Source organism: Neocloeon triangulifer, unplaced genomic scaffold, assembly GCF_031216515.1.
Source record: "Neocloeon triangulifer isolate White Clay Creek 2 clone unplaced genomic scaffold, ASM3121651v1 ptg000003l, whole genome shotgun sequence".
In the NCBI taxonomy this organism is placed as follows: Eukaryota; Metazoa; Arthropoda; class Insecta; order Ephemeroptera; family Baetidae; genus Neocloeon; species Neocloeon triangulifer.
The window spans coordinates 10,746,719-10,760,114 of NW_026775546.1; the positions used below are offsets into that span (position 1 = coordinate 10,746,719).

Genomic DNA, 13,396 nt, shown 5'->3' on the forward strand with positions numbered 1-13,396 from the left:
ACCCTGGGCTGTCATTCTGATGAGGACTTCTTCAGAGCTTCTCATTTCAAGTTATCATACATACCTAATTGTTTCTCAATTTTTGAAACTTACTGCTGACAAGTTACAAAATAATTTTTAATTATAATTTAAAATATTCCTAAAAATATTTTAAAACGCAAAATATGTTGCATATTTAAAAGAAAATGACTTCCCAGTTTTGATATTTTGATACTTATTCTTTGCTTAAAATTGAATTATGGAGATACTTTTATAAAGATTATCTTAGAGTCAAATTTTTGGCGAAGAGTTTTATATTTGTTCCAGTTTTAATTATTTAAATAATTAAATATAAATAAAAAATATTAAAAGTATTGTATTCTTTTTTAGTCAAAGCGCTAAGAGTCGTTTGATTTATGTGCAAATTAGATAAATTTTTGAACGATCTTCTTTTCCACGGTACCCTTGTCTGCACTTTGCAACATAATTTATTCAAAAGGTCTAAAAGCAGCATCAAATATTAATCGTCCGATTGAAAAGTAGCCGAGAAAAGTGTTGCAAAGTTTGTTCACTGGCATGTGCACATGTCAGTCAGTCCATCTCAGCTTGATTTTTCGCCAAACGCCCAACGGCGATTTATCCCCCAACAGCAGATAAATTTCACTCCTAACGGCCAAATAATTTACATGTTGCAGGGGAGCCTTTTCCGAGGTGCGTCTGGCCGAGAGCAAGGAGAGGCCTGGCAAAATGTTTGCAGTCAAAATCATCGACAAAAAGGCTCTGAAGGGCAAGGAGGACTCGCTGGAGAACGAAATCAAAGTGCTGAGGAGGTGAGTGACTTTTTGACTCGGTTTTGGATTTATTTTTGTAAATGTTTTGTACATAAGCCACGTTTTTGCATCTTCATTTCTCAAAGACTAACTACTAACAAATCATTAAAAAAAAATGGCTCCGTATAAAAAAAAAAGAATTTTTTGGCCCACTATATTTATAATCCATCCTTCCCCGTTTTTTGAAAACTTTCAATGTTTGCATGATCTTTAGCATTTTACTACGTAAAACATAATCTTTCTTCCTTTCAAAAATTCTCCAATGTAGAACTTTTCTTCATCTAAAATTATTAATTTGTTTAAAACAAATGCAAAATTGATCGTCCATCCACTCTGTAATAAACAAACCCAGCACCGAAACGACCACAAATGCACAAAATGATTTATTGTCACAATTCACCATCACACATAACTCTCTGTGCATTATATTCGTTGGCAACGTGAATTTTTATTAGCCGACTCACTCATGCACGTCCGCCGATCGCGAGAGAGCATTTTATATGCGCGGAATGTCGCCCTCGAGCGATTCGATTACGCCATCAGACGACTCTCTAACCCTCGCATATTTTCAGCGATGGAACGCAGTTTTTTCCACTTAGTCTCATCAGAGGGGATGAATTAGACAAGCCTTTGAGCAATTATGTCCGCAATTTCGCAACACTCTTTTAAAATTGGATAAAAAAAAATTGATAATTGGATCACGTTGAGTGGTTTTAATTAAATTTTTGTAAAGGATTTAATTAAATTTAACCTTAAATCGACATTTTATAACTAAAAAGTTTTAACTTAATTTTAAAACTCTCAAAATGCAAAATGTTTAATTCTTTTATTTTAATAATTATCACCGCTGCAAACAAATCTTTTTAAGTTTTTAGTTTCATATAAAGAGCATACATAATTATCTTTTAATTAATTTAATTTTAAAAACATTTCATATAAACACGGAAAATGAAACATTTGAATAATAATCACGAAAAGACAAAAAATTTCATGTTTTTTCTCACTTAGAACGTTTCTTATTATTCCAATTAATTTCATATTTTTAATTCACGCAAGAAACGTTTCAATAAAATAATCATTTTTTTTCTTTTTAAATCTAGTTGTTTTAAAATCAGTCTTGATTATAATTCCATCCAAGTGCAGCAAGTTTTTTGCCTTGTTAGTAGGTCAGTTGGTGTGAATAAATCATCGTCTCCAGAAGTGCTTTTGAACAAAAAATCACTTAAATAACAACAAGGCACCATTAACCATTTGGATCTGCGTCCTGAGAGAAATATAATTGATGGGCCGCACCGCCGTGGGAAAAAGATATGAGATTAATAACCCGGAGCCAAAAGCTCTCTCGTAATGGACTTTCCTTTCATCATAAGCGGCTAATTTTTTCTTTTCTTCTTCTACCCGAGAGCTTTTGATTGCGCAGCGTCAAACCAAATTGCAAAATAATTGCCACTAATTACGCGGGCAACAAACAATAAATCAGACCGCTCGAGATTAACATATCAAAATGATAAACCTCATTAATTTGGTGCCGCCAGATCGATTTATTTTTTCTTTGCGTTTCGCAACCGAGAGAGGTGGAAAAATTATAATTGCAGATGAATTATGACCCAGATCGAAAGTAATTGACGCGTCTGAATAGCGCGATGACAGCGGCTCTTGTGGATGGATTCGCGAATCCGCTAACTACACGCCCCAGAGGCTGGGAGGAGAGGCGCGAAACGAAATTTGCATCGAATGGAGAGACCGGCGAATTAATTCGATTCGCTTACAGATGAATGACGTCTCCATTTAATTGGACTTGGTACTCAATAAAGAAAGATAGGAATAATTTTAAGGTGGATTTAAATGGTGCTTAAATCATATTTGGCACACCTGGAAAAATGTTCATTAAAAAAACTTTCCAATTTTTCCGGTATTTTTTTTTTTAATGTTAATAAACTCATGTTTTTTTTATTATCAATTTATTAAATTTTTACAGTTTAATATTAAATTTAATAAAAACACTGGTTTCTTTTTCGGAGGAAAATATTCTTATTTTAAACAAATTTAAAAGGCAATGTTATTTTATATCATTTCAAATGTTAATAATTAATAAATAAACTTTCAACAAATTTTTCAATTGTTTAATTATAAATTAAATCATGTATTATCCAAAGCAAATAATTTAAAAATGGCTATAATATTTTTGAACTCTTTATTCGGCGCTGAAAACCTATTTGGGCTCCATCGAATGGGTAATTTTAATTGCCAGATTCGAGCCTGCAGCATCGATTGAGTAATTTTAGGGTCAAAACAATTTCTTTCTTGAATAATTGCCTCCTCTCACGCTCGCTAAATTTTATTCAATAAACTAGGCCAACTCGTTACTCAGCCCAATTATCTCAAGATAAAGGATAGAGCATCAGGTTGTACACGTAACTACAAACTGACCGCTCGTTAATTGACTTGTACCGCCGTAAATTGCAAAACGCTTTCCGTCCGAGATATCTGTATTAATCAAAACATTAATATTTCGTCTCGGCCGGGGAAATTGAAACCATGAGATAGACATGCAGGCAAACGGGGAGACACGCAAGCCGAAAAGATTCTGTAACATGTAAGGAGAAAAATAAGAAGTGATGCAATTGCATAACAACTTTGGATCATATTCTAGATCTTTCTTAATCGCTTTTACAAAATATGTTTTTAAATTGAAGAAAGAGCTTGGAATTTGCAAGTTAATTTTTGGAAATAATTTTTATACCTTCCAAAATCCATTTATAAAATTCATTGACTTGTTTGGAGAAGAAAAAAATTAATTGAACTTAAAGAAATTAATTGTTTTAATTAAATACTGAAGATAGTATAAAATTAATTCAGTAATTCCTTCAAAGTTAAATAAATTATCTTGCCCGTTCACCGCAGCACCGCAGTTGTATTCAATATTTTATAATAATGAAAATTTTATTAATTTTGTTGCTTTATAAAAGTCTGATAGAATGTTTAACAGAATCAATCAATAAATTGCCTTTTTTTCGTCAATAAAAAGAAACTCGCGCATTTTTACTCTCAAATTTGCTCTCTGATAAAGAAACAGCTTTTCCTCAGATCTTTTTGCGAAGCAAGAATTTGATATCTCAAATCAATCGCTTCGCCTCTTTCCTTTCCATCCGCGTTCCTTTCAAGATGAAAATTTTGCCTGATGGCTTTGCGAGAACTTAGCGATGAAATCCGAGGAGCACGGTTCACAAAGAGCCACCGGAAAATTGAATGGACGGGAAATAAAAAGAAAAAAAAAGTAAAAAGGCGCCTAGACGGGGCGCCCTTGCGAGCGCACCACACTTATCGACTTTCGCCCCCGCCCGCACCAGATGTGAGCCTTTGACTCGTTAAATTTCTTCCACGCACGGCTCACAATAATAATATTATGCAGAAACGCTGCTCCATAATTGCTGCCTGTGGTTTTTTGAATCGAAAAGTGTTTAGCCGACGTGTTGCCCTGGAAACGGACGAATCCTATTTAAAAAAAGGCCTGCTGGTAAGCGAGCAAGTGCGGTTTTGCGATAACCGCCACCGCCACGACAACAAACCATTTCCTCTCTGATAATAAACGGCCAGTGTTTTTATTTCTTTTCCATCTAAAGTCGCATAGAATTTAGAAGAAAAATTGCTCTTTGAAAAAATGGTTTTTATTTTAAAATAGAATTCATTTTGAAGGGAATACAAACTCGCCTGTTTTTCATCACCCAAGAACTCAAATTTTGTTATGTGCCAAAAAGTGATTAGCAATCTTTAGAGAAAGCAGTCTGATTAAGCCTTTTGTGGGATCCGCAGGGCTTTGAGTGTTTAATTTCTTGGAAATTCGCAAAGGCTTTTGGAGCAAGTTGTTTTTCAGTAAGACCAAAGAGAATTCTCACAAGCCGCTTGATAATTAATTTCCTTGTTAGAGTTGAGGCAGGCACTGTAAAAGTTGTTTTTCCAATAAATTAACGCAAAACTCGGCACAAAGAGAATTTATTATTTTTTGCTGGTTGCAAATTTATTAATCTGTGAAGAAACTGAAAATGATTGCAAATTAATATTATTTTTCTCTGTTGTATTTTTTTAATTAAAATTCCAAGAATATTATTTCGATCGGTTATTCGAGACCAAAATTAATTGTTTTATCTTTTATTGAGATTGATGTATTATTTTTACAATAAGAAATTAATTAATGTTCAGTGATTTTCCGTTTTCTTTCTCACTGCAAATAATGTTTTGCACTGTACGTTATTTGGAGGAGCTCGTCCTTGGTCCTTGGTCGCCCACCCACGCAAACCCGGCGTTACACAGCAAAATAAAAAACGCGCCGACGTTCACTCTCCGTCCATCCTTTTCCATTCACGCGTCTCTCTCTCTTTTCATTCGGCTGTGCGCTTTTCATGCCAGCAGGCGGGCAAATAATGGGCAAAATGGAATGCTAAAGCAGCCCGCACTGTTGAATTCGTAATGGAGAGAAAAAGAGCCGCCGCAGACGAACCGAAATCATCTCTGGGAAGAATCACCGGGAATCATATTTTTGAACTCCGTAGATTTTATCTAACTTCAAACCGTAAATTAGGAGAGAGATAAGTTTTGAGAAAGCATGAATTTTTATTAGTATATCGGTGAAGAAAAAAAAAACACTCTAGCTTGTCCTTGGATTTTACGACGATCCGATAGCGCTGGATGATTTTTATGAACTGCCCAAACCGTTTAGTATCATATAGTGCCATTAAATGAAGGAAATATATATTACATTTGGAGTTCACAGGCACTCACGTTTTTGTACAAAGAAATGACTCTGAACTTAAAATTCTACCGTTTTGCTTTTCTAGCTTTGGGTTGTTGCTTGAGGTTTTGGTGTTCAATTGCTGGCTTAATAATGTTTTATAATCCAAACGTATTTCAGGCTAAAATGTGTGCCTGTTTATGTGCGAGGAAATTTCCAATAAAAAATCTGGGGAAAATAAACTTTAAACAACAAGGAATTAAATATCTGTTGTTAATTTCAAAAGATTTTTTATCGCCTCTCCTTGAACTTATATTCTTCTAGTCATCTGTCACCCTTTCGCTTCATATGTAACCCTGGCTGAATAATAATTATTTTCCTGAGTTGATTCCCAGTCATCGGTGTCAACCCGAAATGGCGCTGCAATCGCATAGAGTGTCATGTTGGTAGCAATGCATTTTTCTGTTGTGGACCAATGAGTGCCCGCATAGCCTCCCCACTACCGATCTCTGATTGGTTCATTTGGTTTTTTTCAATTACTCTTCTCACCATGGCTAACTAACTTTTAGAACAATTTTAACCAATGTAGCTATTTTATGTGTGTGACTAACTGAACTAACTCATTTTTGGAGAAAAAAAATTCAACCATATTATCCATTTTTTTCTTGTTTGAAAAAATATTTATAACCAATGACTAACAACAAATATGTAGCGAGCACACACTCATTTTGATTTTCCCTTTGGTCAGGTTCAGTGAAAATCGCAGTGGGGGCGGTGCTGACAGTGAAGACGATGGTCCACGGTGAGTCTCTCAATTAACGGCGGCGTAATTAATAATTCAGTGCATGACTGCTCGGCCAAGTAGGGTGCTTTTAGTTTAATGAACCATCCACTCGCTCGTTCGTTCGTTCGCTCGCCGCTATATCTCGTGCCCTATCTAGTTGTATAGCTGCCTGCAAACAAGCGACTGCTTTTCTGACTAGACATCGAGAGACACACGACTTTTCCACCCGCCGGCCGACACTTGAGCTCGGCCGGTGCTTTCCCAGGCTTGGCAGGGGTGCCAACCCAGTACTTATATAAATTTCTTAGGATTTATCAATCTGTATACATATTTGTAAAAAGAGAAAACCATCCTATAGTATGTGTTTGTCGTTGTATAGCACTTTATAAATTTGAGCAAAAGTAGTGCAGAATGTTTGTTTTTTAAATATTGCTGTTGTTTTGGTTTTTCATGCGAATGACTTTTAATTTATATTTTTATCTTTTTATGTATTTTTACTTCTTTGTTTTTGGATAAGATAAAAACGGAGAAAATATTGATGGGGGTCTTTTCATCAAATTTGCTCTTATTTTTACCCGAACGGATCTTAAATTCAAGATTCTAAAATGTAAATAAATTTAATTGAAGTATTAAGTCGTTGGTAAAAATAATTATATTGGTTCTGCTAAATAAGATAAATTCAATTTTGAAATCTTCAGCTTCGTATGATTGGAAAGATTTTAGAATAATACATTTTTATACGCTTTACATAATATGTAAAGCGACTTGCCGGAATTATAATTTAAATAGCCGCCGAAAAGAATTTATAAATTCGCCAACAAGGATCTCAACAAATGAAGCAAAATTGTGAATGTTGCTCAAACAACAATCAAAGTAATGTTTCATTGTTGTGATGCGCAAACCTTGTTTGGCCTGTCACTGTTGATAAGCCGATTTTTTGGGCACATTCTTTGGAGCAGCGGCCAGCCCAGTGGGTGGAGGCGCGCACAGTAGGACTCTTGGGTCTGTACGGTAGACAGACCTGCGATACCCTACCCAGCCGGGTTCAAAACCCAACTGGGCTGGCCTTTTTCACATCGTTTCTTAGGTTCAATTGCATTCCAAATCACGTTTACTTGTTAAAAAACTTGCGAATTTAATTATAAAAAATTAAATTGAATAGAATTACAAGAAATAAAATTATATTTTCCGGGCCCGCTTTTTCAGTACACGACCTTCAAGGGCTCGATATTGTTTGCATATTTTTTAATTATTATTGTTTTAATTAAACTGCTTTTTCTTTACACAACCTGCAAATAATATGTATAGTGATTTACCAGAATTTTATAATTTAAATAGGCGCCGAAAAGAATTTCTGAATTCGTCAACAAGGATCACAACAACTAGAGCAAATTGTGATTGTTGCTCTAAGTAATGTTTCATTGTTGTGATGCGCGAACCTTGTTTGGCCTGTCACCGTAGATAAGCCGATTTTTTCGGCACATTCTTTGGAGCAGCGGCCAGCCCAGTGGGTGGAGGCGCGCACAGTAGGACTCTTGGGTCTGTACGGTAGGCAGACCTGCGATACCCTACCCAGCCGGGTTCAAAACCCAACTGGGCTGGCCTTTTTCACATCGTTTCTTAGGTTCAATTGCATTCCAAATCACGTTTACTTGTTAAAAAACTTGCGAATTTAATTATAAAAAATTAAATTGAATAGAATTACAAGAAATAAAATTATATTTTCCGGGCCCGCTTTTTCAGTACACGACCTTCAAGGGCTCGATATTGTTTGCATATTTTTTAATTATTATTGTTTTAATTAAACTGCTTTTTCTTTACACAACCTGCAAATAATATGTATAGTGATTTACCAGAATTTTATAATTTAAATAGGCGCCGAAAAGAATTTCTGAATTCGTCAACAAGGATCACAACAACTAGAGCAAATTGTGATTGTTGCTCTAAGTAATGTTTCATTGTTGTGATGCGCGAACCTTGTTTGGCCTGTCACCGTAGATAAGCCGATTTTTTCGGCACATTCTTTGGAGCAGCGGCCAGCCCAGTGGGTGGAGGCGCGCACAGTAGGACTCTTGGGTCTGTACGGTAGGCAGACCTGCGATACCCTACCCAGCCGGGTTCAAAACCCAACTGGGCTGGCCTTTTTCACATCGTTTCTTAGGTTCAATTGCATTCCAAATCACGTTTACTTGTTAAAAAACTTGCGAATTTAATTATAAAAAATTAAATTGAATAGAATTACAAGAAATAAAATTATATTTTCCGGGCCCGCTTTTTCAGTACACGACCTTCAAGGGCTCGATATTGTTTGCATATTTTTTAATTATTATTGTTTTAATTAAACTGCTTTTTCTTTACACAACCTGCAAATAATATGTATAGTGATTTACCAGAATTTTATAATTTAAATAGGCGCCGAAAAGAATTTCTGAATTCGTCAACAAGGATCACAACAACTAGAGCAAATTGTGATTGTTGCTCTAAGTAATGTTTCATTGTTGTGATGCGCGAACCTTGTTTGGCCTGTCACCGTAGATAAGCCGATTTTTTCGGCACATTCTTTGGTGCACCGGCCAGCCCAGTGGGTAATGAGCTTGCACGGTGGGACTCTCAGGCTGTAAGGTACCTACAGACCTGCGGGGCCACCAAGACGGGTTCAAATCCCCACTGGGCTGGTCTTTTTCACATCTTTTCTTAGCTTCAATTGCATTCCAAATCACGTTTACTTGTTAAAAAACTTGCGTACTTAATTATAAAAAAATTAAATTGAATAAAATTACAAGAAACAAAATTATATTTTTCGGGCACGCTTTTTCAGTACACGACCTTCAAGGGCTCGATATTGTTTACATATTTTTTAATAATTATTGTTTTAATTAAACTGTGTTTTCTGTACACAACCTGCGAATAATGTGGAATGCGTTTTGCCGGAATTATTATTTTAATAGCCACCGAAAAGAATTTCTAAATTCGCCAACAAGGATCTCAAAGTGGAGAAAATTGTGATTGTTGCTCAAACAACAATCAAAGTAATGTTTCATTGTTGTGATGCGCGAACCTTGTTTGGCCTGTTACTGTTGATAAGCCGATTTTTTTCAGCACATTCTTTGGAGCAGCGGCCAGCCCAGTGGGTGGAGGCGCGCACAGTAGGACTCTTGGGTCTGTACTGTAGACAGACCTGCGATACCCTACCCAGCCGGGTTCAAAACCCAACTGGGCTGGCCTTTTTCACATCTTTCCTTAGCTTCAATTGCATTCCAATTCACGTTTACTTGTTAAAAAACTTGCGTATTTAATTATAAAAAATTAAATTGAATAAAATTACAAGAAATAAAATTAAATTTTTCGGGCACGCTTTTTCGGTACACGACCTTCATGGGCTCGATATTGTTTGCATATTTTTTAATTATTATTGTTTTAATTAAACTGCTTTTTCTTTACACAACCTGCAAATAATAAATATGTTATATATATTTTGAAAATATTTATGCAGAAATAATTTTCAAAGAATAATTTGTCACTTAATTAAGGTAGTTTTAATTTTAATCTTGGAAAGCCATCAAAAACTTATTTAAAAGAATAAAACGCATTCTAAAAGTGATTGAAAAATGAGACTAGAAAAGATGTGAATGAAAACAAACGTTTTAATATAGGAAATTATTTTTACCTTCATTTAGCTCCCGCAGAAAAATTGTTGGAAAAAATTAACCGGTTCTTTTTGAATTAAAATTAATTTTTCTGTATATCATTTTTGGTGCTACATTAAAAATTGATCCAAGCTAGTAATTCTCATATTTTAGTTGAATCAACAACTGTGAAACATACATTATTTCTGAATTTCTACGCAACTTAATATATTTCGAAAACGAAAAAAAAGCATTTTGTATCAAATCGACTAAATTAATAGTTGGCGAATAAACACAAACGATGAACCAATATTAAACAATTTTGTGAGGAAAACTTCTGAAATTTCTCATAGTTAAAATAGGACACAAATTTTCAGACGAAATTTTCATTGAAACAAAAAATTAAATTAATGATCAATGGCTTTAAATGTGGCAAGAAATATTGCTGTCGTTGGCTCTTGTACATATTCACGGTTGATTCATTCCCCGCTGATTCTGAAACTGAGGTGTATGGAAACGCGAAGTGAGAGTTTCCATAATAAACTTTCCGGGCTTTTCATTCGTCGGTGCGTCAAGAGCGGCTGACGTTGATTCCTTTGACTAACGCTGGCGTCGCAAATATGAATGCGAAAAGTCGGCCGGATGAATCGCACTTGTCTGTGCCCGAATTCAGCATTCGTACATATAAATATACAGCAAATGTATTCGTTCGCAGAGGTGCTGGTCGGAATGAAAAGAAGACGCGAGAGAGAGTGTGTGGATGGATTCAACGCACTTGTGGCTGCTCTGATCAATAAAAGCAGAGAGCGGCAGAGGCCCCTGCTTTTGGTCGATTGTTTTCTGCTGGATTATTTTTTCGCGGGATATATTGCAAAGTGTTTTCCCCTGCGGCTGCCTGAATACATAATATACGCTCGCGGTTTCCTTGAAAGTGAGGACATTTTGAAAACGCATTGGTTATTGTTCGAATAGTTTTATACATTTGTGTGGAAATTATTTATTTCACTAATGACCAACCAGGAAAGTCATTAAACACTTGATATTCATTTTTATTCAAATCAATTTATACTAATAATTGTTCAAATTGAATCGGGGTATGAAAAAAATGAATTTAAAAACTTGATTTATAATATTTTTAGCTTAAATATGATTTTTTTGAAATGCCATCTTGCCATGCCATCAAGCTTAATAATTTTAAATTAAATCGGATTGTAATATTTTAATTAGAGTAAGGAAAGTGACGGAAATTTTTTTCAATTAAATAATTGCATTTTTCTCTTATGCTGAAAACAGATTTAAAATAATTCAAATCGCAAAAAATGGGATTTTTTCCAAACTTTGAGTTTTTCCTCAAATAAACTGCTAACTACACAAATTCAAATTATTTATAAAACTTTTTCATAAATTTATGAATAGACTTTCCTGTGCTATAAAAGTATGAATGAGGAACCCACGGGAGTTTTTTCTTATTTTTTACAGTGAAAGAAGCCAATGCAAAAGCGCCAACTTCTCAGGTTTCCAGTGCAAGCAAGATTTGCTCGCGGTCAACATAATAGACGTACACATTTTTCTACGAGTTTTGCAGCTGCAATGCCCATGGCGTCCGTGAACTCGCATTATTTGCCGCGCCGAGTTTTTCCGCACGTTTCCCAAGGAAAATCTGCTGAACTTTAGTTGCGCGTGCTTCTTATTTTTTGCGCCTTCCACTTTTTCTCCCGAGAGTTGGAAAGAGCTCCATTCATCTCGCATTTGCCCTTTCTGGCTCCATCACTCTCTGCCGCCGCCGCCGCTCGAAGGCTTCTGGGGATTGCGCTGAAAATTACGGCTGGAAAAGAAGCGCTCTTCGTATTTTTCCCTCTGGCCGTGACCAAATCTGCACGTTTGCGAGTTTCTGGGATTAGCTGGCAAAAAATGAGACAATTCCGCAAAGCAGATTATGTGTGCAGCAAAAACTGTAAATTGCGCCAAAACACACAGGATGAGGATGAGCTGAATTTTCTCCCTACCTTTTTTATTCATTGTTGTTTATTTTCGTCTGAATTTTAAAATTTATTAGGTAAATATCACAGATGATTTGTTTGTCTCTGAACTTAAACAGCTGAAAACAGCAAAAATGTTTTGCCAAAAAGTTAAAATGAAGATGAAATTTTCAGCCAGATTTGACTAAATTACTCAGAGACATCTTTTGAAAAATCAGAAACCCTCAGAAATGGATTGTAACAAAAAATTATAATTTGTAGTTTTTGTTGCAAAAATTGTGATATTATCCAGAAATTTATTTTAAATTAAATTAATTCGTTTAAATACAAATCATAAAAATGATTGAAAGTGAAAAAGACACTATATTCAGGAATTGATTTTGATCATTTTATTTTTTTCAATTGAAACGTTTTAAATTTTGTTTTGAAAAAAAAAAACCAATTAAAATTTAAACTCTGCTAGAACACCTTTTCCTGGTGCACATGCACATTGACCATCAGTGACGTAAATTATGAATTTTACGAAATATCTCTTTTAATATTTTAAAATTTCAAATTGAGATTAAAAATTGTGCCTTCAGATTTTGTTTTCAATCCTTGTGTAAAATAAATGAAAGGAAAAAGATTAAAGATATATTAATTTTGGATTTCATTCTCCGGTAAAAAATCTTGTATTAATTTCAGTAACGATTTGCTATCTTTCATTTCAAGAGCAAAGAATAAGTTGAAAAACAGGATTTAAAGAGAAAAATATTGTTAAAATTAATTGAAGAGTTTACTTTTGTTAATTTTTTTTAATTTATAGCCAATTTTTTTTTACATCGCATTGCCTTTACTACTAATTAATAACCTTCTATATATATTGAAAAAAATTCTCATTTTCTACAATATTGTTTCAGACTGAAGCACCCGAACATCGTCCAGCTGCTCGAGACGTTCGAGGACAAGCACAAGGTGTACCTGGTGATGGAACTGTGAGTGAAAAATGCGCTAAGCTTAATCCTCGATCCATCCAAGACTCGGGGCATTTTAAATATATGATAATAATTAATAAATTACGCCGACGTGCGGCTGTTTTTACTCAGCCTCGGGCTTTTCGAAGAGAGAAAAAAGGGCCAGTGTTTTAACTCTTTGTGTCCTTTATATGGTCCGTTGGCCGGGACCACTTTTTCTCGTTTTTTTTTTTTCACTGCCTGCTTTTATTTTCGGACTAACTGGCCGCCCGCGGCTAGCATATGAATAATCACTCCCGGTTTGGAAATTGAACTCTGAATGCTTTTCTTGCAGAGTTACTGGCGGCGAACTCTTCGACCGCATCGTAGAAAAAGGCTCGTACACCGAAAAGGACGCCTCGGACCTGATCAGACAGGTGCTGGAAGCCGTCGACTACATGCACGAACAGGGAGTCGTCCACAGGGACCTCAAGGTATGGCTGATTGAAAACGGGATTCACGCTCCAGACAGGCAGT

At 35.3% G+C, this 13,396-nt stretch overlaps 1 protein-coding gene across 4 annotated transcripts in view; it reads left to right on the forward strand.

Annotated features, from left to right (window-relative positions):
• Positions 1–13,396, forward strand: part of LOC132192381 (calcium/calmodulin-dependent protein kinase type 1) — a 49,535-nt gene that overhangs the window by 30,111 nt on the left and 6,028 nt on the right. For 2 of the 4 annotated variants that reach the window (XM_059612315.1, XM_059612317.1), the window contains exons 2-5: positions 675–809; positions 6,287–6,340; positions 12,827–12,901; positions 13,215–13,353. In XM_059612315.1, the coding sequence (XP_059468298.1) occupies positions 675–809; positions 6,287–6,340; positions 12,827–12,901; positions 13,215–13,353 (403 nt within the window). The remainder of the gene's footprint in view (positions 1–674; positions 810–6,286; positions 6,341–12,826; positions 12,902–13,214; positions 13,354–13,396) is intronic. The other 2 variants (XM_059612316.1, XM_059612318.1) reach the window with 1 other exon arrangement.